The 24060-nt window shown below is 47.2% G+C and overlaps 1 protein-coding gene and 1 long non-coding RNA gene across 2 annotated transcripts in view; one reads left to right on the forward strand and one right to left on the reverse strand.

The window, feature by feature from the left end:
• xpr1a (xenotropic and polytropic retrovirus receptor 1a) overlaps positions 1–24060 on the reverse strand; it is a 151350-nt gene that overhangs the window by 15011 nt on the left and 112279 nt on the right. Inside the window, exons 3-7 of the mRNA XM_060932620.1 lie at positions 6388–6489; positions 2609–2820; positions 2028–2177; positions 414–497; positions 226–307 (exon numbers count right to left, since the gene is read on the reverse strand). Of these exons, the coding sequence (XP_060788603.1) occupies positions 226–307; positions 414–497; positions 2028–2177; positions 2609–2820; positions 6388–6489 (630 nt within the window). The remainder of the gene's footprint in view (positions 1–225; positions 308–413; positions 498–2027; positions 2178–2608; positions 2821–6387; positions 6490–24060) is intronic.
• The window catches only part of LOC132893461 (uncharacterized), a 113403-nt gene continuing 94205 nt past the window's right edge, over positions 4863–24060 (forward strand). Inside the window, exon 1 of the long non-coding RNA XR_009655561.1 lies at positions 4863–5210. This is a non-coding gene — a long non-coding RNA (uncharacterized LOC132893461). The remainder of the gene's footprint in view (positions 5211–24060) is intronic.

Below are 24060 nucleotides of genomic sequence, written 5' to 3' on the forward strand. Positions count from 1 at the left end.
GCCCCCGTGACCCCATCCACATCACAAGTGACCCCATGAAGCTAGTGTAGATTATTAGTGTGTCGTCAGTCTCGTGTACGATAAGCGAGAAATGTTGGAGGAGGTTCGTCTACGATTCACTCAACAGGAAGTAATAATTAATTACTACTGTAACACTATGGTAATATGTGGTACTGTGCTTTAAGGTCGTAGTGTTAGTGCACGCAGTGAGGAAGAGGACAGTACCGCTGAGGATGAAGGTGACGGTGAGGACGATGAAGATTCCGCAGTACAGTCCGACCCTGAATGTCGTCCACGCAGGAGCGGGCTGAGGACGAAACGTAAAAATCAATATACCTTTCCAGACATGTTACATATATATATATGTGTGTGTGTGTGTGTGTGTGTGTGTGTGTGTGTGTGTGTGTGTATACCTGTGCTGCCCCCAGTGGTGGGACTCTTAGTCTCTTCATGGCTTTCTGTCGGTCTCCGCCCTCCAGCTCTGTGGTCACCAGGGTCTTAAACACACAGGGTCAAAGGTCAAAACAGGCATTTAACGGCATTTAACCTTCACTACAAAGCTTTCTTTAATGTGGCTGTGTCCCAAACGTCATGCGACATTACTGATCCCAAAATACTGTCGTGTGTCACCACGGCACCACATATCTGATGTCCTCTTCAGTGAAGTGGTGTGTGATTTGGGATGCAGTCCATTTGATAAAATCCCGATTAATTCCAAATGCACACAGCTGTGGGTTACATCCCAAACCACACACTATCTTTTCTACTAAACAGGGTGTCAAAACAGCCTGTAGGTGAGGTACCAGGTGTATGTGGTTGAGGGCGTGGCCATACACAGCTGTTTATGAGGTAAAGGTGTAGATCTGGAGGATCCTCAGACAGAGTGTTTTGGTAAACTGGGATGTATGGATGCTGTCAGTCCCCACTCGCTTGCTCACTCGAGTTTGTTGACGGTGTAGTGGCTGCTGCTTTATGTCCCGGGGCTCCCTCATGCCTGTGTTACCTTCTGGCTCTCCCCTTTTAGTTATGCTGTCATAGTTAGTTGCCGGAGTCCCTGCTTGTACTCAGTGCAATATGCATACTGTTCCTACTTATTCAGGTGACATTGGGCATACCTAACAACCTGTGTTTTCTCTCCCTCTCTCCCCCTCCAATCTGTCCCTCTGAGTTACATGTCGGTCCTGAGATTGAGATGCTGAACCTCTTCTGCTCCTCGGGCCTGCCTGATCCATCCTGGTGCCCTGTGTCTGGCTGGAGTCTCATCACATCGCTCCTGTGGAAGACGGCCCCATGAGGACAGTTGAAAGTCACACTTGGAGGACGCTCTGGACTCTTACAGTAATGCTTTTATGGCTGAGGACTACAGTTGGCTTGCTGACTTTAGGACTGCAGTTGTCATGAACAGTTTTGCACTCAAGTTTCCATCAATGAAGAGTTTATAACATCAACGAAACTGACTTCATGTTAAAACTGTTAATATTATAGTCAGGCTGTCTGTTGTTGCCTAAATGAGGATGGGTTCCCTTTTGAGTCTGGTTCCTCTCGAGGTTTCTTCCTCATGTCGTCTGAGGGAGTTTTTCCTTGCCACCGTCGCCACAGGCTTCATCATTGGGGATAGATTAGGGATAAAATTAGCTCATGTTTTAAGTCGTTCAAATTCTGTAAAGCTGCTTTGAGACACTGTTTATTGTTAAAAGCGCGATACAGATAAACTTGACTTGACTTGACACAGCTGCCAGCTGCTAAATGATTAACAATGTACAACTATTTGATACAGAACTACATAGTTTGGGACACAGCCAAGAAAACATACTAAATCATTCATTCCAAACATGCAGCCTGTGACGGGCTGCGTCCCAAACCACACATTACAATGCTAAAATAGTACGTCGGCATAAGCACATGCTATCAATCAAGAGATGTTAGCTAGCTGAGTGTTCCAAGTGTTATGGCAGCATCACAAATAGTAGGTTATGACTTTGTGTAATATTAAAGTTGTGTGTGTGTGTGTGTGTGTGTGTGTATACCTCGGTCTCAGTGATGAGCTGTGTAATCTTTTTGCACGTATAGAAAGGTGCGACCTCCACGTGTGAGACGCGCCAGTCGGCTCCGCGCTGCGTCTCCAGGATCTTATCGTGTTTCTTCAGGATCTTACGGAACCCAGTAAAGTTGAGGTTCTGCAGAAGAACAGGGGGAGAACCAACGAGGTTTCCTCAGACAAGCAGACAGACAGAGAGACAAACAAACAGCAGAACCAGGTATTTCTGCAGGAGGCACACAGACAGAGAGACAGCCAGACAGATGTACAGGGTAGTTCTTCAGGAGAATGAGGCTGAGGTAGACAGACAGGTAGACAGATAGACAGGTGTAAGTTTTCCAGGAGGCAGAAGTAGACAGACAGACAGACAGACAGAGAGAGAGAGAGAGAGAGACAGACAAGTACACAGACAGATAGAGAGACAGACAGGTACACTTGATAGTTCTGCAAGACGATGAGGCTGAGGTAGACAGACAGGTAGAGAGATAAACAGTTTTTTAGGAGGCAGAGGTAGAGATAGTCAGACAGACAGACAGATACACAGACAGACAGAGAGACAGACAGGTGTACCTGGTAGTTCTGAAGGAGGATGAGGCTGAGGTAGAACTCGCTGAAGGCCAGTTTCAGGTCTTTGATGTTGCGGTGTTTGTTCCTCTCCTCGTTGCTCAGTGCCAGACCCGTCTTCCTGCTCTTTCCCATGATGCTCTCTCGCTGAGCATCCACAGACGACTGCAGCTCGTTCTGCAGTGTGGAGAAACGCCGTTGAGCTTCTGCTAACTTCTCTACAACACACACACACACACACACACACACACACACACACACAGGAAATAGCCACAGATCTTCATTAGAACCCAGGACAGCTGCTGACATCATTTTATCCACAGCTACATGAGGTGTTGTTGATCTTCAGCGACGTCTTGCCACAGAGACTCAATCGGACCGAGGTCTGGTCTTTGATTGGACCAGTCTAATGTTATAACATTCTTTGTTTTTCCCTTCGGAACCACTCTAGAGTTGCCATGGATTCGGCTTCAACCTTCCTGCCCTTAACCCTTTCCAGTTTCCGAATCCCTGCTGATGAAAAGCATCCACACAACATGATGCTACCACCACCACGCTTCATTGTGAGGATATGGTCTTCTCAGTGTTGGGGTTCCGCCAAATGGAGCACTTTGTGCCAAGGCCATAAAGTTTAATTTTGCTCTAATCTTAAAAGACCAAAGAACCTTTGAAGACATTTGCTGAGATTCCAACATGCCTTCTGTCGGACTTGACAAGGTTCAGAAAAGGTTGAACTCAAAACATATGGCTTTGTTTACAAATTATTTCTCCACCATTTTCTCCATAATTTGGTTTGGCTAAATTCTTGATCATACATGGAGTGTGAAGGCTAACACATGCTTTTTCTGAGACACATAAAGCCATCAAACTCGTGCTGCATCACTGGGCGGTGTAACAGACTCAGAGTAAAGCGCTATCTGCCCTCTTCCGCACACATGAACTCACAGACGCCCACGATTGGCTACTGTCCCTCTGATTGACAAGGAGAGACAGAGCATGCCCCTCCCACCCAAACAGCACTGCCAATGTTGCTTTCTTGGTCTCCTAGACATGAATATCTGTGACATCATCTGGATTCGAATGGATGGCAGGCGACAGAGATCCTGTAAGCACCTTCTCTAACGGTGTTTTTTATTTCTATATGATAATGTTTATGATGTATAATCCCAATGAAGTCCATTTCAGTTCCATTACAAAGGGGTGGGGGTGAATACTTATGCACAGCACTGTATATGAAAATAATTAGCTAGTATAAGTTAGCTAAAGATTTTTTTTTCTAATTTGATCCCAGTTCAGCTGCTGGAGCTTTTAGTCCTTGTCTTCCTGTAGTGGAACTGAGCTCCTGATATAGACCTGGCTTTCCTGGAACACTTTCATGAACGTGTGTGTGTGTGTGTGTGTGTGTGTGTGTGTGGAGGGTAAACAGGCATCTCTGTTTCATAGGAAGTGGGCCGGCAGATCGAGTTGCGCAGACTTGTGAATATGAGGCAGTGTGTCACCGAGTGTGAGAGACCCCCAGACGAAACACACCCTCAGGAGCCAACAAGAGCACACGCACGCACACACACACACACACACACACACACACACACACACACACGCCCTTCTCCAAGGTTGGTTAACATAAACTTCTGTGTGTGTGTGTGTGTGTGTGTGTGTGTGTGTTAACTTCAGCAAAACACTCCACCACGCCCACACTATTAATAATCAGAGAGGCAGATAGAGAGGAGCAGGGGCATATCAGGGTCAGAAAATGATTAAGAGGGTGACAGTGTGTGTGTGTGTGTGTTCAGCACAACTCTGTTGGAACAATACGAGTGTGTTTGAGGTTTAGACAAATTGCTGGCAATGCAACACTTCCCAGAAGAAATTTGTGTCATTGCCAGCTAATCGTTAAGTACACACACACACACACACACACACACACACACACACACGATTTATCACTTACCTATCATGCGACACTAAACCTGAATGTCAGTAAATTACAAACATGAGTTAAAAATAAAGCTGTGTATTATGGACAAGTGTGTGAGCTGTGAAGGTCATGTGCTCCATTAAGGACATGCAAAATACTGACCACACACACACACACACACACACACACACACACACACACGGTTATAGAGTTACAGTATTTCTCAGGTGTTTAACCACAACTCCAAATCCATCTCGGCTAAAGAGCAAACACCTTCCCGTTGTTTGTTCGTCGCTCCTCATTGCTAAAGGACGTTTCGCAAAACTCAAGACACAGTGATCATTTAGTGAAACAAAAATCACATGGGCATGTCTGATCAAGCAAATCACTACAAAATGGCAGCAGGTGCTCATGCTCACTTCCTCACTGGGGCAGGTTAGCACCTGGTTAACTCCTTCCTGCAAACCAACTCTCAACCAATCAACAGACGCCAACACAATATCAAAGGTTTTGGTTTTAAACACACAATGGAGCAAGACGGACAGGGACGAGGTCAGAGAGGACGTGCAAGACAAAGGGACAGATGGAAAGGTGGACATGGACAAGAACGACCAAGAACAGAAGTCATCAGTGAAATCAGAGACACTGCTGTAGACCATGTGTGTGTCATCATTTTATTCAGGAAAATCGGTAAGTTGCCAAAACATTCCCATGCTGTATCTGCACACGTACGAAGGCTACAACACACAGTAATCAAACTGATGTACTGAATACTACAGCCGGGCGTGGCAGGTGATCGAGCTGAGATATCAGTATGTACAGGTAATGAGCCATTGCCACTTTAATAGGAACTGATTCTCAGATCCCTGTTCTTGGCTGCAGGAGTGGAACCCAGTGTGTTCTTCTGTTCTGCTGTTGCATGCTGAGATGCTTTTCTGCTCACCGCGGTTGTAAAGAGTGATTATATGAGTTACTATATCCTTCCTGACAAAAAGCCCAAACCAATCTGTCCATTTCGCTCTGACCCTCTCTTATCAACAAGGCGTTTGTTTACTTTCCACCCACAGAACTGTCGCTCACTCACTCAGTGTTTTTTGTTTTCTGCACCATTCTGTGTAAACTCTAGAGAGTGTTGTGTGTGAAAACCCCAGGAGATCAGCAGCTTCTGAAATACTCAAACCAGTCCATCTGGATCAAACCAACACCCATACCACAGTGAGAGAAAGTCACACTGTGAGATCACAGTGTTTCCCGTTCTGATGTTTGAACATTGTGAACATTAACTGAAGCTCTTGATTTGGATCTGCGTGATTTTATGAAAACGCCTTGTTGATAAGAGAGGTTCAGAGGAAAATGGACAGATTGGTTCGAGCTTTTTTGCCAGGAAGGATATAGTAACTCATATAATCACTCTTTACAACCGCGGTGAGCAGAAAAGCATCTCAGCATGCAACAGCAGAAGAACACATTGGGTTCCACTCCTGCAGCCAAGAACAGGGATCTTAGAACCAACAGCACGTTCCTATTAACCTCCTAGGGCTTAGCGGTCACATGCGTGGACAGCACTTTTTAGAAATTCGGAACAAGAATCCACATATGTGGACATACTTTTTCTCTAAAAGTACATCATATCAAAGATGATGCTTAGTTTTTATTCTAATCAGGTTCTAATAAGCCCAAATAGCAAAGAGAAATAAAAAATTCATGTAAAAAAACAGCTTGGGCCTTAGGAGGTTAAAGTGGCCGGGGAGTGTCTTTATTGAGGTGATTGATGTACAGATGTGTTATGCAGGCTGTGTTGGCTGGTTAGAGAATGTGGTTAATTAATTCTGATCAACGTGCTGAAGCTGTAATGAGGAACGTTTACCTGAGTAGAAGGTGTTGATCTTGGACAGCTCCTTCTCGCATGTCTGAAAGAACTTCTCCTCAAATTTAGCGTAGTACCGCTTAACTGTGTCCTCATCCGTCACTGAAACACACACACACACACACACACACACACACACACACACACACACACACTGTTAGGACTAGGACTGTTTTGGCCTCTAGAGGCCGCTGTTATTTCCTTTTCATGTCGTGTTTATTTTGGCCTCTAGAGGCCGCCACTGTTCCTGTGTCTTGTGTTTGTGTTAATTGCCTAATTATCTTCACCTGTGTCCTTAATTAGTTTGTCTATTTATACCCCTGAGTTCAGTCCTCTTGTCACGGAGTCTTTGTGCTGTTATGTTTATCTCCAGTTTCCTTTGTACTGTGTTTTTTTGATCTTCTTAGCTTTTGTATTTTTGCACTTTGCTTTTCTTTTGGATTACACTCTTTGGTTTTTTTTGTCTTTTGTTTTGCCCTGTATATAGTGTATATAGTTTAAATAAACCTTTTTGATTCTTTTTCTACTTCCGCCTCACGCCTCTGCATTTGAGTCATCCCCCTGGTGGCCTAGTGGGGGTTTGCTGGATCATCACACCAACGAACCAGGTTCGAATCCCAGCAAAACCCTAACAGAAAGACTCCGTCATGACCGACTCAGCAGAGGCTGCTTCAACTGTCTACCCGGCCAACCTTCAGGGAATTATGGCAGCTTTGACACGCTTCGGAGCAACCATGGACGCTCATGGACGTACGCTCACCAGCCAACGTGAGGCCCTCGCTCGCCACGAGGAACTGCTTCAGCAAATTGGGAAAACCCTGGCACAGCTGACATCTCTGCCTGCATCTCCTGCTCCTGATCCAGTTCCTGCTCCTGATCCAGCTCCCACTCCTGCTCCAGTGCCTCCTGCAATGCTGCCTTCTTCACCTCGCGAACCCAGCCTTCCTGCACCACAGAGGTATGACGGCAAGCACAGTGAGTGCCGAGAGTTCCTTACCCAGTGTCAACTCACCTTTGAGCTTCAGCCTACCACCTACACTACGGATCGCCGCAAGATTGCCTTTGTGATCACCTTATTAGCTGGTAAGGCGCGAGCCTGGGCTACTGCTATCTGGCAAAGACAGGGACCTGAGTGCTTTGATTTCCAGCTGTTTTCTGAAGAGATGCTTCGGGTCTTCGATCAGGCAGACATCAGTACCGACGCAGCCCGAAAGCTCATGTCCATCCGGCAAGGAGGAAGCGTCGCAGATTACGCCATCTCGTTCCGAACACTCGCAGCAGTAAGTGGATGGAACGAGACTGCCCTGGTGTCAGCCTTCCACCATGGTCTGTCTGACCCCATCAAGGACGGTCTGGCCTCTATTGGATGCCCAAGTGACCTCGAAACCCTCATCTCACATGCTATTCGTCTGGACAACAGGATGAGAGAACGCCACCAAGCCTTGAGCCCCCCCAGCCTCCCTACCTCTACCTGGAGACCGTCTACCTCCTTCAGTGACTGTCCAGAACCCATGCAAGTGGGTCGTACTCGCCTCTCCGCATCTGAGAGGGAGCGCAGAAGGAGAGACAAGTGCTGCATCTACTGTGGCAAGCCTGGTCACTTCCGAGCATCATGTCCCGAACTCTTGGGAAAAGGACCGCCCCGTCCAGCCGAGGGAGGGTTGTGACGGGGCCTACTCTCTCTCCCGGACTCCCTGGCCAAGGAATCTACATCCCGGTCTCCATCTCCTGGGGTGAGTCTGTCCACTCTTGTCAAGCTTTGATAGACTCAGGGGCGGCTGGGAACTTTATGGATATTCACTTCGCCCAAAGCATCAATATACCTACTGCACCTCTTGAAGTCCCTCTGTCTGTGTCTGCCCTCGATGGCCAAGCGTTAGGTGATGGAAGAGTCACTCAAGTTACTTCTCCAGTCTTCCTCCAGTCTCAAGGTCACAAGGAAGAAATATCCCTGCACCTGATTCCTTCACCTGAGTTCCCAGTTATTCTAGGCCTTCCTTGGCTTACTCGCCACAACCCTCGCATAGACTGGGTAACTAGCCAGGTTGTGGAATGGGGCCCTGCATGCCATGCCTCTTGTCTGCTCTCTAGCTCTCCTGTGTCTCCTGCCGAGCCCCCTGATCTCACCGAGTTATCTCAAGTTCCCACAGAGTACTGGGATCTCAAGGAGGTATTCAGCAAGAGCAGGGCCGCCGTTCTTCCTCCGCACCGGGCCTACGACTGTGCCATCGACTTGCTCCCTGGGACTACCCCTCCTCGTGGCAGACTGTTTTCACTCTCTCAGCCAGAACGCAAGGCCATGGAGGAATACCTCAAAGATGCCCTGGTCTCTGGGTTTATTCGACCCTCCACTTCACCTGCTGGAGCCGGCTTCTTCTTTGTCGGCAAGAAGGATGGGGGGCTCCGACCATGTATTGATTACAGGGGCCTGAATAAGATCACTGTGCGCAACCGATATCCCCTTCCGCTGATGTCCACAGCTTTCGACCTGCTCCAAGGCGCCACCGTCTTCACCAAGTTGGACCTACGGAACGCATACCACCTCATCCGTATCCGACAGGGAGACGAGTGGAAGACTGCCTTTAACACCCCGTCTGGGCACTACGAATACCAGGTGATGCCCTTCGGACTCACCAACGCACCAGCTGTTTTTCAGGCCCTAATCAACGACGTCTTAAGGGACATGATTAACCTATACGTTTTTGTCTACCTCGATGACATCCTTATCTTTTCCAAGACCGTGCAGGAGCACCGCCACCATGTCCGCCAGGTTCTCCAGAGGCTGCTACAGAACAATCTGTTCGCCAAGGCCCAGAAATGCGAATTTCATGTTCCCGAGGTCTCCTTTCTGGGATTTATTGTACGGACAGGCCAACTCCAAATGGACCCTGCCAAGACCCTGGCCGTCCGGGATTGGTCTACTCCCAAGTCCGTTAAGGAGGTTCAGCGGTTCTTAGGATTCGCTAACTTCTACCGCAAGTTCATCAGGAACTTCAGTTCTGTGGCAGCACCCATGTCAGACCTCACCAAAGGGACAGGTGGATCTTATGGCTGGTCTCCTCAGGCAGAAAAGGCGTTCAAAGACCTCAAGGACCGCTTCTGCACGGCACCCATTCTGGTTCTCCCGGACACCTCCCAACCATTCATCGTGGAGGTGGACGCCTCGGACAGTGGTGTCGGCGCGGTGCTCTCTCAACGTTCGGAAGGAAAGCTGCACCCCTGCGCTTACTTCTCCCACCGCCTGAGTCCTGCTGAGTCCCGGTACGATGTGGGGGATCGAGAACTGCTAGCGGTCAAACTGGCCCTTGAGGAGTGGAGGCACTGGCTGGAGGGAGCACAACATCCATTCCTGGTTTGGACTGACCACAAGAACCTGGAGTACCTCCAGCAAGCCAAGAGACTGAACCCTCGACAGGCTAGGTGGGCCCTGTTTTTCAGTCGATTTGACTTCACCCTCTCATACCGCCCCGGCTCCAAGAACACCAAACCTGACGCACTGTCCAGACTGTTCTCTGCCACTAACAGGGAGAATGAAGTCGGGCCTATTATCCCTGTGTCCCGGATTGTGGCCCCTGTCCGCTGGGGTATTGAGGAGGCTGTCCGACGAGCCCAACGCCAGGACCCCGGTCCTGGGACGGGGCCACCAGGCCTCTTGTACGTCCCACATCAAGCCCGGGCCAAGGTTCTCCAGTGGGGTCACTCTTCCCCTCTCACCGCCCACCCGGGAGCTCGGAGGACCCTGGACTTCCTGAAAAGACGCTTCTGGTGGCCTAACATGGAGCAGGAAGTAAGGTCATTTGTCCTGTCCTGTGAGGTTTGCACCAGAACCAAGAACCCACGACAGCGTCCCCAGGGTCTCCTGCATCCTCTGACCATTCCCCGGCGTCCCTGGTCCCACGTGGCAGTCGACTTTATCACGGGTCTCCCTGAGTCACAAGGTAACACGGTCATTTTGGTCTTAGTTGACAGATTCTCCAAGGCCTGCCGCTTCATACCACTGTGCAAACTCCCCTCTGCTCTTGAAACTGCGAAACTTTTGTTTAATCATGTCTTCCGAGTCTTTGGTCTTCCACAGGACATCGTCTCAGACCGAGGGCCCCAGTTCTCCTCCCGAGTGTGGCACGGGTTCTGCAAGGTCATCGGAGCCACTGCCAGCCTCTCCTCTGGGTTTCACCCACAGTCCAATGGTCAGACGGAGAGGCTCAACCAGGACCTGGAAACCACCCTGCGAGGCCTGGCTATGGATAACCCGACATCGTGGAGCACCTGGCTGCCATGGGCGGAGTACGCCCACAACACCCTGCAGTCATCGGCCACCAAGCTGTCGCCATTCCAGTGCCAATTCGGGTTCCAGCCACCTCTGTTCCCGGACCAGGAGGAGGACGCGGGGGTGCCCTCGGTCAACCAATATGTGAGACGGTGTCGCAAGACCTGGAGCAAGGTCAGGAAGACCCTCATACAGACCTCCAGAACCAACCAGACTCAGGCCAACCGCCATAGAAGACCTGCACACGCTTTCCGCCCTGGGCAGCGTGTTTGGCTGTCCACTAAGGACCTTCCACTGCGGGTGGAGAACCGCAAGCTTGCTCCTCGCTACATTGGCCCCTTCAAGGTGGTGCGCAGGGTGAACCCTGTCTCCTACCGGCTCCAGTTGCCCCGGACTCTGAGGATCAACCCCACTTTCCATGTTTCCCTGTTACGGCCCGTACTGACGTCTACGTATGCCCCTGCCCCTAGGAACCCCCCACCCCCCCGCATCTTCCAGGGGCAGACTGTGTTCACTGTGAATCGCCTGCTTGACTCCCGCCGGGTCCGCGGCGGGTTGCAATATCTGGTGGACTGGGAGGGCTATGGTCCTGAGGAGCGCTGCTGGGTTCCTGCTCGGGATGTCCTTGATAAAGAACTATGTCGGGACTTCCATTCGGCCCATCCGGATCGCCCTGGGAACGTCAGGAGACGCTCCTAGAGGGGGGGGTCCTGTTAGGACTAGGACTGTTTTGGCCTCTAGAGGCCGCTGTTATTTCCTTTTCATGTCGTGTTTATTTTGGCCTCTAGAGGCCGCCACTGTTCCTGTGTCTTGTGTTTGTGTTAATTGCCTAATTATCTTCACCTGTGTCCTTAATTAGTTTGTCTATTTATACCCCTGAGTTCAGTCCTCTTGTCACGGAGTCTTTGTGCTGTTATGTTTATCTCCAGTTTCCTTTGTACTGTGTTTTTTTGATCTTCTTAGCTTTTGTATTTTTGCACTTTGCTTTTCTTTTGGATTACACTCTTTGGTTTTTTTTGTCTTTTGTTTTGCCCTGTATATAGTGTATATAGTTTAAATAAACCTTTTTGATTCTTTTTCTACTTCCGCCTCACGCCTCTGCATTTGAGTCATCCCCCTGGTGGCCTAGTGGGGGTTTGCTGGATCATCACACCAACGAACCAGGTTCGAATCCCAGCAAAACCCTAACACACACAGGTTAGTTTGGATATAACACTGAGACCTTGAACACTGAAACAGATCCGCTGTGTGTTAGCTCGCGCTCAGGTTTGTCGTTCGTGCGGTGGTTAGTCAGGTCCTGGGTTGCAGGCGGACGCGTTGTGATTCGTCCTGAGCATTTTGCTGATATTCGAGCTAAATTAGTTATTAGCGTTCATATTAGCATTTTTGAAATGAGCTGTTAGTGTTAGCTGTAGATGCTAACGTCTGCATTATTCACTCGCCTCAACGACTGATAATAAAAATAAAACAATATAAAATAAAGGTCTCTCTCTCCATCAGTCTCTCTGTCTCTCTCTCTGTCTCCCCATCAGTCTCTCTCTCTCTCTCCATCAGTCTCTCTCTCTGTCTCTCTCTTTCACTCTCTCCTTCTGTCTCTCCATCAGTCTCTCTCTCTCTCTCCCTCTGTCTGTTTCACCCTCTCTCTGTCTCTCTCCCTCTCACTCTGTCTCTCTCTCTCCCTCTCTGTCTGTCTCTCCCTGTCTGTCTCTCTCTCACTCTCTTTGTCTCTCTTTCCCTCTCTCTCTCTCTGTCTCTCCCTCTCTCTCTGTTTGTCTCTCTCTCTCACTCTTTGTCTCTCTCACTCTGTATCTCTCTCTTTCTGTCTCTCTCTGTCTGTCTCTCTCTCCAGTCTCTCTGTCTGTCTCTCTTTCGCTCCCTCTCTCAGTGTCTCTCTCTCTCTCTCTCTCTCTCTCCTTCTCTCTGTCTCTCTCTCTGCATCTCTCTCTCTCTGCCCCCTCTCTGTCATGATGGTATGATGTGTTTCTGTGTAATGAGGTCGTTATTGTTCAGACCCTGAGAGAGTGAGACAGAATCTCTTATTTTCTGCCTCATTTCCTGTCTGATTCACTCACACAGCGCTCTCCTGTCACTCCTCTTTCTCTTTATCTCCTCAATTCAACAAACATTCAATCATGTGTGTGTGTGTGTGTGTGTGTGTGTGTGTGTGTCCCAGTGATACTTTTACAGTTTTTTTCTCCTGATATTGATGTGAAAATTGACCTGAACTCTCACACGCTAATAAATCATCATCTGTCGCACTGAACACTGGGATTTCCAGTCAGAGTTCCAGCGGAACCAGTAAACGGTGGTTATTAGTCTTAATCCCAGAACACACTCCATCAGTACAGTGTATACAGCTTAATGCCAATAAGGCTGTGGTAAACAAGGCGCGGAAATAAAACTGATACCAGTTAGTAAATCTATCTATCTATCTATCTATCTATCTATCTATCTATCTATCTATCTATCTATCTATTAAATTAAAGTAAAAATGTTTTGGTGAAATGTACACAAGCATATACAACATCATAAAAAGAACAATTAGAAAACAAATAAATAAATACACAAATTAGGGTAATGCTGGCAAAAAAACAAGCAAAAACGGAAACATTACTAAATAAAAACAAAATAACTAACAAATAGATTTATTCAGTAAGAAAACAATCTTATTTTTGTATGTTTGTGTTTTAAGTAAGGAAATAAAACAAACAAAACACAAGAAAATAAACACAAACAAAACAAGCACAGAAATTAAACAGATCGTAAATAAATGAAAAAGTTCAAATTTTTAATATAATAGTAAAATAACAATAGTAAACAAACAGACAAAAAATATATAAATAACCAAATAAGCAAAAAATCTATTATAAAACTAATGAAAATTATAAACATATTGTATAATTTTATAAACAAGTGAATGAGTGAAAAAACAAAATGTGTTTACATCAATTGATTTTTGAAGCCTGAAAAAATAAGATTGTTAATGATTATTGCTACAGTTTACAAACAAACAAACAAACAAACAAACAGGATTTCTTGGGAATATGTCCGGTTAAGTCCTCAATGGTAAACTAACAAATAAATAAAATCAGGTTTTTTCGTTTAGTCCAGCTGATCTTCACCGCACTCTAAAACACTGAACTCTAAAACGTCCTCCAGACAAAAATCAGTCTAAAGTAAGTGTCGCTTATTACGGAGAGGATTTCATGTGAACGTGACGTTTGGGACGAGGAGAAAAGCCATCAGCGTGGCGTGTTATCTCACAGCGAGCAGCACACAGAAACCTCGCCATGTGGAAATGCAGTGTGTATCAGTCACTGGAGTTGTTTATTGTGTGACGTGAAGAGAACACGTCTTAGTGAAAATTAAAACCATCATTTCACTGTTTGCATCTTGTTCAGCCACAAAACATAAAAGCCATGTAAAGAGATTAAATTAAACACGCACACAATTTAACGATGAAATCGTCACACACCACACCGAAATCTTTTCAAAAAGTACACACACAAATCACACCCTCAGGAAATACAATCAGTGTCCAATCACAGCTCTCTAGCAAAAAGGGGGTGTGGTTAAAGAAAATAGCCTGAGATAGCCACTCAAGAAGGCGTGTCCTGTCAAAAGTTGGGACACACCTTCTAATTACCTCGCCCGGGACGGAGTCCACCAGGGGGCGAGGTATTGTTTTCGGTCGGGTTTCTTTGTTTGTTTTGTACACAATGAGAGATGGGTGATGGTCTCAAATAGAACCTCCAACATTTTGGGGGTCATCCAGCCAAGGTCAAGGTTTTTGTAGCTACTGCTTCATATAGAGGCGCTCGCCACTATGTCATCATGCTGTAAGAATGTAACAATCACGCAGTGCAGTGTGAGAGCAGTACGGTGTGTTCTGATTGGCTGAGAGCAGTACGGTGTGTTCTGATTGGCTGAGCGCAGTACGGTGTGTTCCGATTACTAAGCACAGTACCATGTGTTCTGATTGGCTGAGAGCAGTACGGTGTGTTCTGACTGGCTGAGAGCAGTACGGTGTGTTCCGACTGGCTGAGCGCAGTACCGTGTGTTCCGATTGGCTGAGAGCAGTACGGTGTGTTCTGATTGGCTGAGAGCAGTACGGTGTGTTCTGACTGGCTGAGTGCAGTACGGTGTGTTCCGATTGGCTGAGAGCAGTACGGTGTGTTCCGATTGGCTGAGAGCAGTACGGTGTGTTCTGATTGGCTGACAGCAGTACAGTGTGTTCTGACTGGCTGAGAGCAGTACGGTGTGTTCCGATTGGCTGAGAGCAGTACGGTGTGTTCTGATTGGCTGACAGCAGTACAGTGTGTTCTGACTGGCTGAGTGCAGTACGGTGTGTTCCGATTGGCTGAGAGCAGTACGGTGTGTTCCGATTGGCTGACAGCAGTACGGTGTGTTCCGATTGGCTGAGAGCAGTACGGTGTGTTCTGATTGGCTGAGAGCAGTACGGTGTGTTCCGACTGGCTGAGAGCAGTACGGTGTGTTCCGATTGGCTGAGCGCAGTATGGTGTGTTCTGATTGGCTGAGAGCAGCTGAGATTCAGAATCAGAACCATGTTTATTGGCCAAGTATGCTCACACACAAGGTCAAAATCAAGGTCAAGGTCAACATCTCATCTCATCTCATTATCTGTAGCCGCTTTATCCTGTTCTACAGGGTTGCAGGCGAGCTGGAGCCTATCCCAGCTGACTACGGGTGAAAGGCGGGGTTCACCCTGGACAAGTCGCCAGGTCATCACAGGGCTGACACATAGACACAGACAACCATTCACACTCACATTCACACCTACGCTCAATTTAGAGTCACCAGTTAACCTAACCTGCATGTCTTTGGACTGTGGGGGAAACCGGAGCACCCGGAGGAAACCCACGCGGACACGGGGAGAACATGCAAACTCCACACAGAAAGGCCCTCGCCGGCCACGGGGCTCGAACCCGGACCTTCTTGCTGTGAGGTGACAGCGCTAATCACTACACCACCGTGCTGCCCTCAAGGTCAACAAAAAGGTCAAAATCGTTTTTTCACGATATCTTCCTTCATATAAGTGCTACCGGGCGCGGTTTGTTTTGCCTGGCAACACTTGTTCAGTGTTTTTTCTGAATTATTTTTCTGAATGATAAGTCACTTCATGTCCTAAAGTCAGGATGGATATCGTTTCTCTTTACTCAGTTGTTTGGTTCTTGATATAATACTGTATGGATTACTGCAGTTGTGGAATAGGGCTATTTATTTATTTAGTATATTTAGTATTACTATTTATTGTTTGATCTCAAACGCATTAAGATGGGAAGAAACTTGTCCACTAATGACCTTTTGATGAGACACAGCTGTTAATTGAAAAGCGTTCCAGGTGACTCCCTCGTGAAGCTGGTGAAGAGAATGCCAATAGTGTGGAAAGAGTAATCAAGGGAAACGCTGGATACACTGAAGAATCTAAAATATATAAGATTTTGTTTTTTAACACTTTTTTTTATTTAACATCTAATTCTAGATGTGTTCCAGATGTTATTTCATACTTTTGATGTCTTCAGTTTTGTTCTACACTGCAGAAAATAGTCACAATACCCATTTTGAAACACCAATGAATGAGCAGAGTATGGGGTGTACAAACTTTTGACTGCACGAAGCAGATGAACACTGAACGCTGACATGGTGTTGGAGGTTGGACTGTGGGGGGAGGAGCTCAGCAGCCTGGAAAAAGGAGTCACACTCATCTAAAAATAATGAGAGGAGTAAAGAGCAGGTTTGGAACTGCTGGGCGTGTCGGGGGATGGGCGATGATGACATCATGATTAACATGCCTGACTCACAGTGATGTCATGAATATAATATCCGCTCTGAGCGCGGTGGCGTTAATGAGGCATTTCACAAACACGTGAAAATAAAGCTCAGTTTAAAACCAGCTGTGTTCAGTTTATTACATTCCTCATGTCGTCTCCTGCTCCTCACATCCGTCCACGCAACGGCGTAAACGCACGACGTCATCTCAGAAATATAAACCGAACCCGAAAACGTCACACACACTGTCTCACACGCACTGTCTCACACACACACTGTCTCACACACACTAACGCACACACTGTTACACACACTGTCTCACACACACACTGTCTAACGCACACACTGTCACACACATACACTGTCTCACACACACTGTCTAACGCACACACTGTTACACACACTGTCACACACACACACACACACTGTCTCACACACACACTGTCTCACATGCACACTGTCTCACACACAGACTGTCTCACACACACTGTCTTACACGCACTGTCTCACACACACTGTCTCACACACAGACTGTCTCACACGCACTGTCTCACACACACTGTCTCACACACACACTGTCACACACACACTGTCTCACACACACACTGTCACACACACACTCTCACACACACACTGTCTCACACGCACACTGTCTCACACACAGACTGTCTCACACGCACACTGTCTCACACACAGACTGTCTCACACACACACTGTCTCACATGCACACTGTTTCATACGCACACTGTCTCACACACACTGTCTCACACACAGACTGTCTCACACACACTGTCTCACACACAGACTGTCTCACACACAGACTGTCTCACACACACACTGTCTCACACGCACACTGTCTCATACGCACACTGTCTCACACACACTGTCTCACACACAGACTGTCTCAGACGCACTGTCTCACACACACACTGTCAATAGTGTCACTTGTGGGCGTGTATTAACATCAGTTAATACACGCCCACAAGTGACAATAGTGTCAGTTAGTACACACCCACAAGAGAGAACAGCATCAGTTAGTACACGCCCACAAGAGACAATAGCATCAGTTAGTACACGCCCACAAGAGACAATAGCATCAGTTAGTACACGCCCACAAGAGACAACAGCATCAGTTAGTACATGCCCACAAGAGACAACACCGTCAGTTAGTACACGCCCACAAGAGACAACAGCATCAGTTAGTACACGCCCACAAGAGACAACAGCGTCAGTTAGTACACGCCCACAAGAGACAACAGTATCAGTTAGTACACGCCCACAAGAGACAACAGCGTCAGTTAGTACACGCCCACAAGAGACAACAGCGTCAGTTAGTACACGCCCACAAGAGACAACAGCATCAGTTAGTACACGCCCACAGGAGACAACAGCGTCAGTTAGTACACGTCCACAAGAGACAACAGTATCAGTTAATACACGCCCCCAAGAGACAACAGCGTCAGTTAATACACGCCCACATATCTTCACAGATATGTTTCTACACACTTTGGGATGAGTACCCTTCGACTAGTGCGGGAGTATGAGAGGACTTCCAGAAAACTGGCAGACATCTTAGCCAGAGAGGATCGTTCAATTTTGTCAGCCTGGAACGACCATCACTGAACAGAGACAGACAGAACTGATGATGCCTTTCGGACGAGAGGCGAAACGTCTTCAAGACTTTTCAAGCAAGTCCAGTTGCTCTCTTCTACCAACCACAGATTACACGCCCACAAGAGACAACAGCATCAGTTAATACACGCCCACAAGAGACAATAGCGTCAGTTAGTACACGCCCACAAGAGACAATAGCATCAGTTAGTACACACCCACAAGAGACAACAGCATCAGTTAGTACATGCCCACAAGAGACAACAGTATCAGTTAGTACACGCCCACAAGAGACAATAGCATCAGTTAGTACATGCCCACAAGAGACAATAGCATCAGTTAGTACACGCCCACAAGAGACAACAGTATCAGTTAGTACACGCCCACAAGAGACAATAGCATCAGTTAGTACACGCCCACAAGAGACAACACCGTCAGTGAGTACACGCCCACAAGAGACAACAGTATCAGTTAATACACGCCCCCAAGAGGCAATAGCATCAGTTAATACACGCCCACAAGAGACAATAGCATCAGTTAATACACGCCCCCAAGAGACAATAGCATCAGTTAGTACACGCCCACAAGAGACAATAGCATCAGTTAGTACACGCCCACAAGAGACAACAGCATCAGTTAGTACACGCCCACAAGAGACAACAGCATCAGTTAGTACACGCCCACAAGAGACAACAGCATCAGTTAGTACATGCCCACAAGAGACAACAGTATCAGTTAGTACACACCCACAAGAGACAATAGCATCAGTTAGTACATGCCCACAAGAGACAATAGCATCAGTTAGTACACGCCCACAAGAGACAACAGTATCAGTTAGTACACGCCCACAAGAGACAATAGCATCAGTTAGTACACGCCCACAAGAGACAACACCGTCAGTGAGTACATGCCCACAAGAGACAACAGTATCAGTTAATACACGCCCCCAAGAGACAATAGCATCAGTTAATACACGCCCACAAGAGACAATAGCATCAGTTAATACACGCTCCCAAGAGACAATAGCATCAGTTAATACACGCCCCCAAGAGACAATAGCATCAGTTAGTACACGCCCACAAGAGACAACAGCATCAGTTAGTACACGCCCCCAAGAGACAACAGTATCAGTTAGTACATGCCCACAAGAGACAACACCGTCAGTTAGTACACGCCCACAAGAGACAACAGCATTAGTTAGTACACGCCCACAAGAGACAACAGCGTCAGTTAATACATGCCCACAAGAGACAACAGCGTCAGTTAGTACACGCCCACAAGAGACAACAGTGTCAGTTAATACACGCCCACAAGAGACAACAGCGTCAGTTAGTACACGCCCACAAGAGACAACAGTGTCAGTTAGTACACGCCCACAAGAGACAACAGCGTCAGTTAGTACACACCCACAAGAGACAACAGCATCAGTTAGTACATGCCCACAAGATACAACAGTATCAGTTAGTACACGCCCACAAGAGACAATAGCATCAGTTAGTACACGCCCACAAGAGACAACAGCGTCAGTTAGTACACGCCCACAAGAGACAACAGTATCAGTTAGTACACGCCCACAAGAGACAACAGCGTCAGTTAGTACACGCCCACAAGAGACAACAGCGTCAGTTAGTACACGCCCACAAGAGACAACAGCATCAGTTAGTACACGCCCACAGGAGACAACAGCGTCAGTTAGTACACGTCCACAAGAGACAACAGTATCAGTTAATACACGCCCCCAAGAGACAACAGCGTCAGTTAATACACGCCCACATATCTTCACAGATATGTTTCTACACACTTTGGGATGAGTACCCTTCGACTAGTGCGGGAGTATGAGAGGACTTCCAGAAAACTGGCAGACATCTTAGCCAGAGAGGATCGTTCAATTTTGTCAGCCTGGAACGACCATCACTGAACAGAGACAGACAGAACTGATGATGCCTTTCGGACGAGAGGCGAAACGTCTTCAAGACTTTTCAAGCAAGTCCAGTTGCTCTCTTCTACCAACCACAGATTACACGCCCACAAGAGACAACAGCATCAGTTAATACACGCCCACAAGAGACAATAGCGTCAGTTAGTACACGCCCACAAGAGACAATAGCATCAGTTAGTACACACCCACAAGAGACAACAGCATCAGTTAGTACATGCCCACAAGAGACAACAGTATCAGTTAGTACACGCCCACAAGAGACAATAGCATCAGTTAGTACATGCCCACAAGAGACAATAGCATCAGTTAGTACACGCCCACAAGAGACAACAGTATCAGTTAGTACACGCCCACAAGAGACAATAGCATCAGTTAGTACACGCCCACAAGAGACAACACCGTCAGTGAGTACACGCCCACAAGAGACAACAGTATCAGTTAATACACGCCCCCAAGAGGCAATAGCATCAGTTAATACACGCCCACAAGAGACAATAGCATCAGTTAATACACGCCCCCAAGAGACAATAGCATCAGTTAGTACACGCCCACAAGAGACAATAGCATCAGTTAGTACACGCCCACAAGAGACAACAGCATCAGTTAGTACACGCCCACAAGAGACAACAGCATCAGTTAGTACACGCCCACAAGAGACAACAGCATCAGTTAGTACATGCCCACAAGAGACAACAGTATCAGTTAGTACACACCCACAAGAGACAATAGCATCAGTTAGTACATGCCCACAAGAGACAATAGCATCAGTTAGTACACGCCCACAAGAGACAACAGTATCAGTTAGTACACGCCCACAAGAGACAATAGCATCAGTTAGTACACGCCCACAAGAGACAACACCGTCAGTGAGTACATGCCCACAAGAGACAACAGTATCAGTTAATACACGCCCCCAAGAGACAATAGCATCAGTTAATACACGCCCACAAGAGACAATAGCATCAGTTAATACACGCTCCCAAGAGACAATAGCATCAGTTAATACACGCCCCCAAGAGACAATAGCATCAGTTAGTACACGCCCACAAGAGACAACAGCATCAGTTAGTACACGCCCCCAAGAGACAACAGTATCAGTTAGTACATGCCCACAAGAGACAACACCGTCAGTTAGTACACGCCCACAAGAGACAACAGCATTAGTTAGTACACGCCCACAAGAGACAACAGCGTCAGTTAATACATGCCCACAAGAGACAACAGCGTCAGTTAGTACACGCCCACAAGAGACAACAGTGTCAGTTAATACACGCCCACAAGAGACAACAGCGTCAGTTAGTACACGCCCACAAGAGACAACAGTGTCAGTTAGTACACGCCCACAAGAGACAACAGCGTCAGTTAGTACACACCCACAAGAGACAACAGCATCAGTTAATACATGCCCACAAGATACAACAGTATCAGTTAGTACACGCCCACAAGAGACAATAGCATCAGTTAGTACACGCCCACAAGAGACAACACCGTCAGTTAGTACACACCCACAAGAGACAACAGTATCAGTTAATACACGCCCCCAAGAGACAATAGCATCAGTTAATACACGCCCACAAGAGACAATAGCATCAGTTAATACACGCCCCCAAGAGACAATAGCATCAGTTAGTACACACCCACAAGAGACAATAGCATCAGTTAGTACACGCCCCCAAGAGACAACAGTATCAGTTAGTACACGCCCACAAGAGACAACACCGTCAGTTAGTACACGCCCACAAGAGACAACAGCATTAGTTAGTACACGCCCACAAGAGACAACAGTGTCAGTTAATACACGCCCACAAGAGACAACAGCGTCAGTTAGTACACGCCCACAAGAGACAACAGCGTCAGTTAGTACACGCCCACAAGAGACAACAGCGTCAGTTAGTACACGCCCACAAGAGACAACAGCGTCAGTTAGTACACACCCACAAGAGAGAACAGCATCAGTTAGTACACGCCCACAAGAGACAATAGCATCAGTTAGTACACGCCCACAAGAGACAATAGCATCAGTTAGTACACGCCCACAAGAGACAACAGCATCAGTTAGTACATGCCCACAAGAGACAACACCGTCAGTTAGTACACGCCCACAAGAGACAACAGCATCAGTTAGTACACGCCCACAAGAGACAACAGCGTCAGTTAGTACACGCCCACAAGAGACAACAGTATCAGTTAGTACACGCCCACAAGAGACAACAGCGTCAGTTAGTACACGCCCACAAGAGACAACAGCGTCAGTTAGTACACGCCCACAAGAGACAACAGCATCAGTTAGTACACGCCCACAGGAGACAACAGCGTCAGTTAGTACACGTCCACAAGAGACAACAGTATCAGTTAATACACGCCCCCAAGAGACAACAGCGTCAGTTAATACACGCCCACATATCTTCACAGATATGTTTCTACACACTTTGGGATGAGTACCCTTCGACTAGTGCGGGAGTATGAGAGGACTTCCAGAAAACTGGCAGACATCTTAGCCAGAGAGGATCGTTCAATTTTGTCAGCCTGGAACGACCATCACTGAACAGAGACAGACAGAACTGATGATGCCTTTCGGACGAGAGGCGAAACGTCTTCAAGACTTTTCAAGCAAGTCCAGTTGCTCTCTTCTACCAACCACAGATTACACGCCCACAAGAGACAACAGCATCAGTTAATACACGCCCACAAGAGACAATAGCGTCAGTTAGTACACGCCCACAAGAGACAATAGCATCAGTTAGTACACACCCACAAGAGACAACAGCATCAGTTAGTACATGCCCACAAGAGACAACAGTATCAGTTAGTACACGCCCACAAGAGACAATAGCATCAGTTAGTACATGCCCACAAGAGACAATAGCATCAGTTAGTACACGCCCACAAGAGACAACAGTATCAGTTAGTACACGCCCACAAGAGACAATAGCATCAGTTAGTACACGCCCACAAGAGACAACACCGTCAGTGAGTACACGCCCACAAGAGACAACAGTATCAGTTAATACACGCCCCCAAGAGGCAATAGCATCAGTTAATACACGCCCACAAGAGACAATAGCATCAGTTAATACACGCCCCCAAGAGACAATAGCATCAGTTAGTACACGCCCACAAGAGACAATAGCATCAGTTAGTACACGCCCACAAGAGACAACAGCATCAGTTAGTACACGCCCACAAGAGACAACAGCATCAGTTAGTACACGCCCACAAGAGACAACAGCATCAGTTAGTACATGCCCACAAGAGACAACAGTATCAGTTAGTACACACCCACAAGAGACAATAGCATCAGTTAGTACATGCCCACAAGAGACAATAGCATCAGTTAGTACACGCCCACAAGAGACAACAGTATCAGTTAGTACACGCCCACAAGAGACAATAGCATCAGTTAGTACACGCCCACAAGAGACAACACCGTCAGTGAGTACATGCCCACAAGAGACAACAGTATCAGTTAATACACGCCCCCAAGAGACAATAGCATCAGTTAATACACGCCCACAAGAGACAATAGCATCAGTTAATACACGCTCCCAAGAGACAATAGCATCAGTTAATACACGCCCCCAAGAGACAATAGCATCAGTTAGTACACGCCCACAAGAGACAACAGCATCAGTTAGTACACGCCCCCAAGAGACAACAGTATCAGTTAGTACATGCCCACAAGAGACAACACCGTCAGTTAGTACACGCCCACAAGAGACAACAGCATTAGTTAGTACACGCCCACAAGAGACAACAGCGTCAGTTAATACATGCCCACAAGAGACAACAGCGTCAGTTAGTACACGCCCACAAGAGACAACAGTGTCAGTTAATACACGCCCACAAGAGACAACAGCGTCAGTTAGTACACGCCCACAAGAGACAACAGTGTCAGTTAGTACACGCCCACAAGAGACAACAGCGTCAGTTAGTACACACCCACAAGAGACAACAGCATCAGTTAGTACATGCCCACAAGATACAACAGTATCAGTTAGTACACGCCCACAAGAGACAATAGCATCAGTTAGTACACGCCCACAAGAGACAACAGCGTCAGTTAGTA

Source organism: Neoarius graeffei, chromosome 10, assembly GCF_027579695.1.
Source record: "Neoarius graeffei isolate fNeoGra1 chromosome 10, fNeoGra1.pri, whole genome shotgun sequence".
NCBI lineage: Eukaryota > Metazoa > Chordata > Actinopteri > Siluriformes > Ariidae > Neoarius > Neoarius graeffei.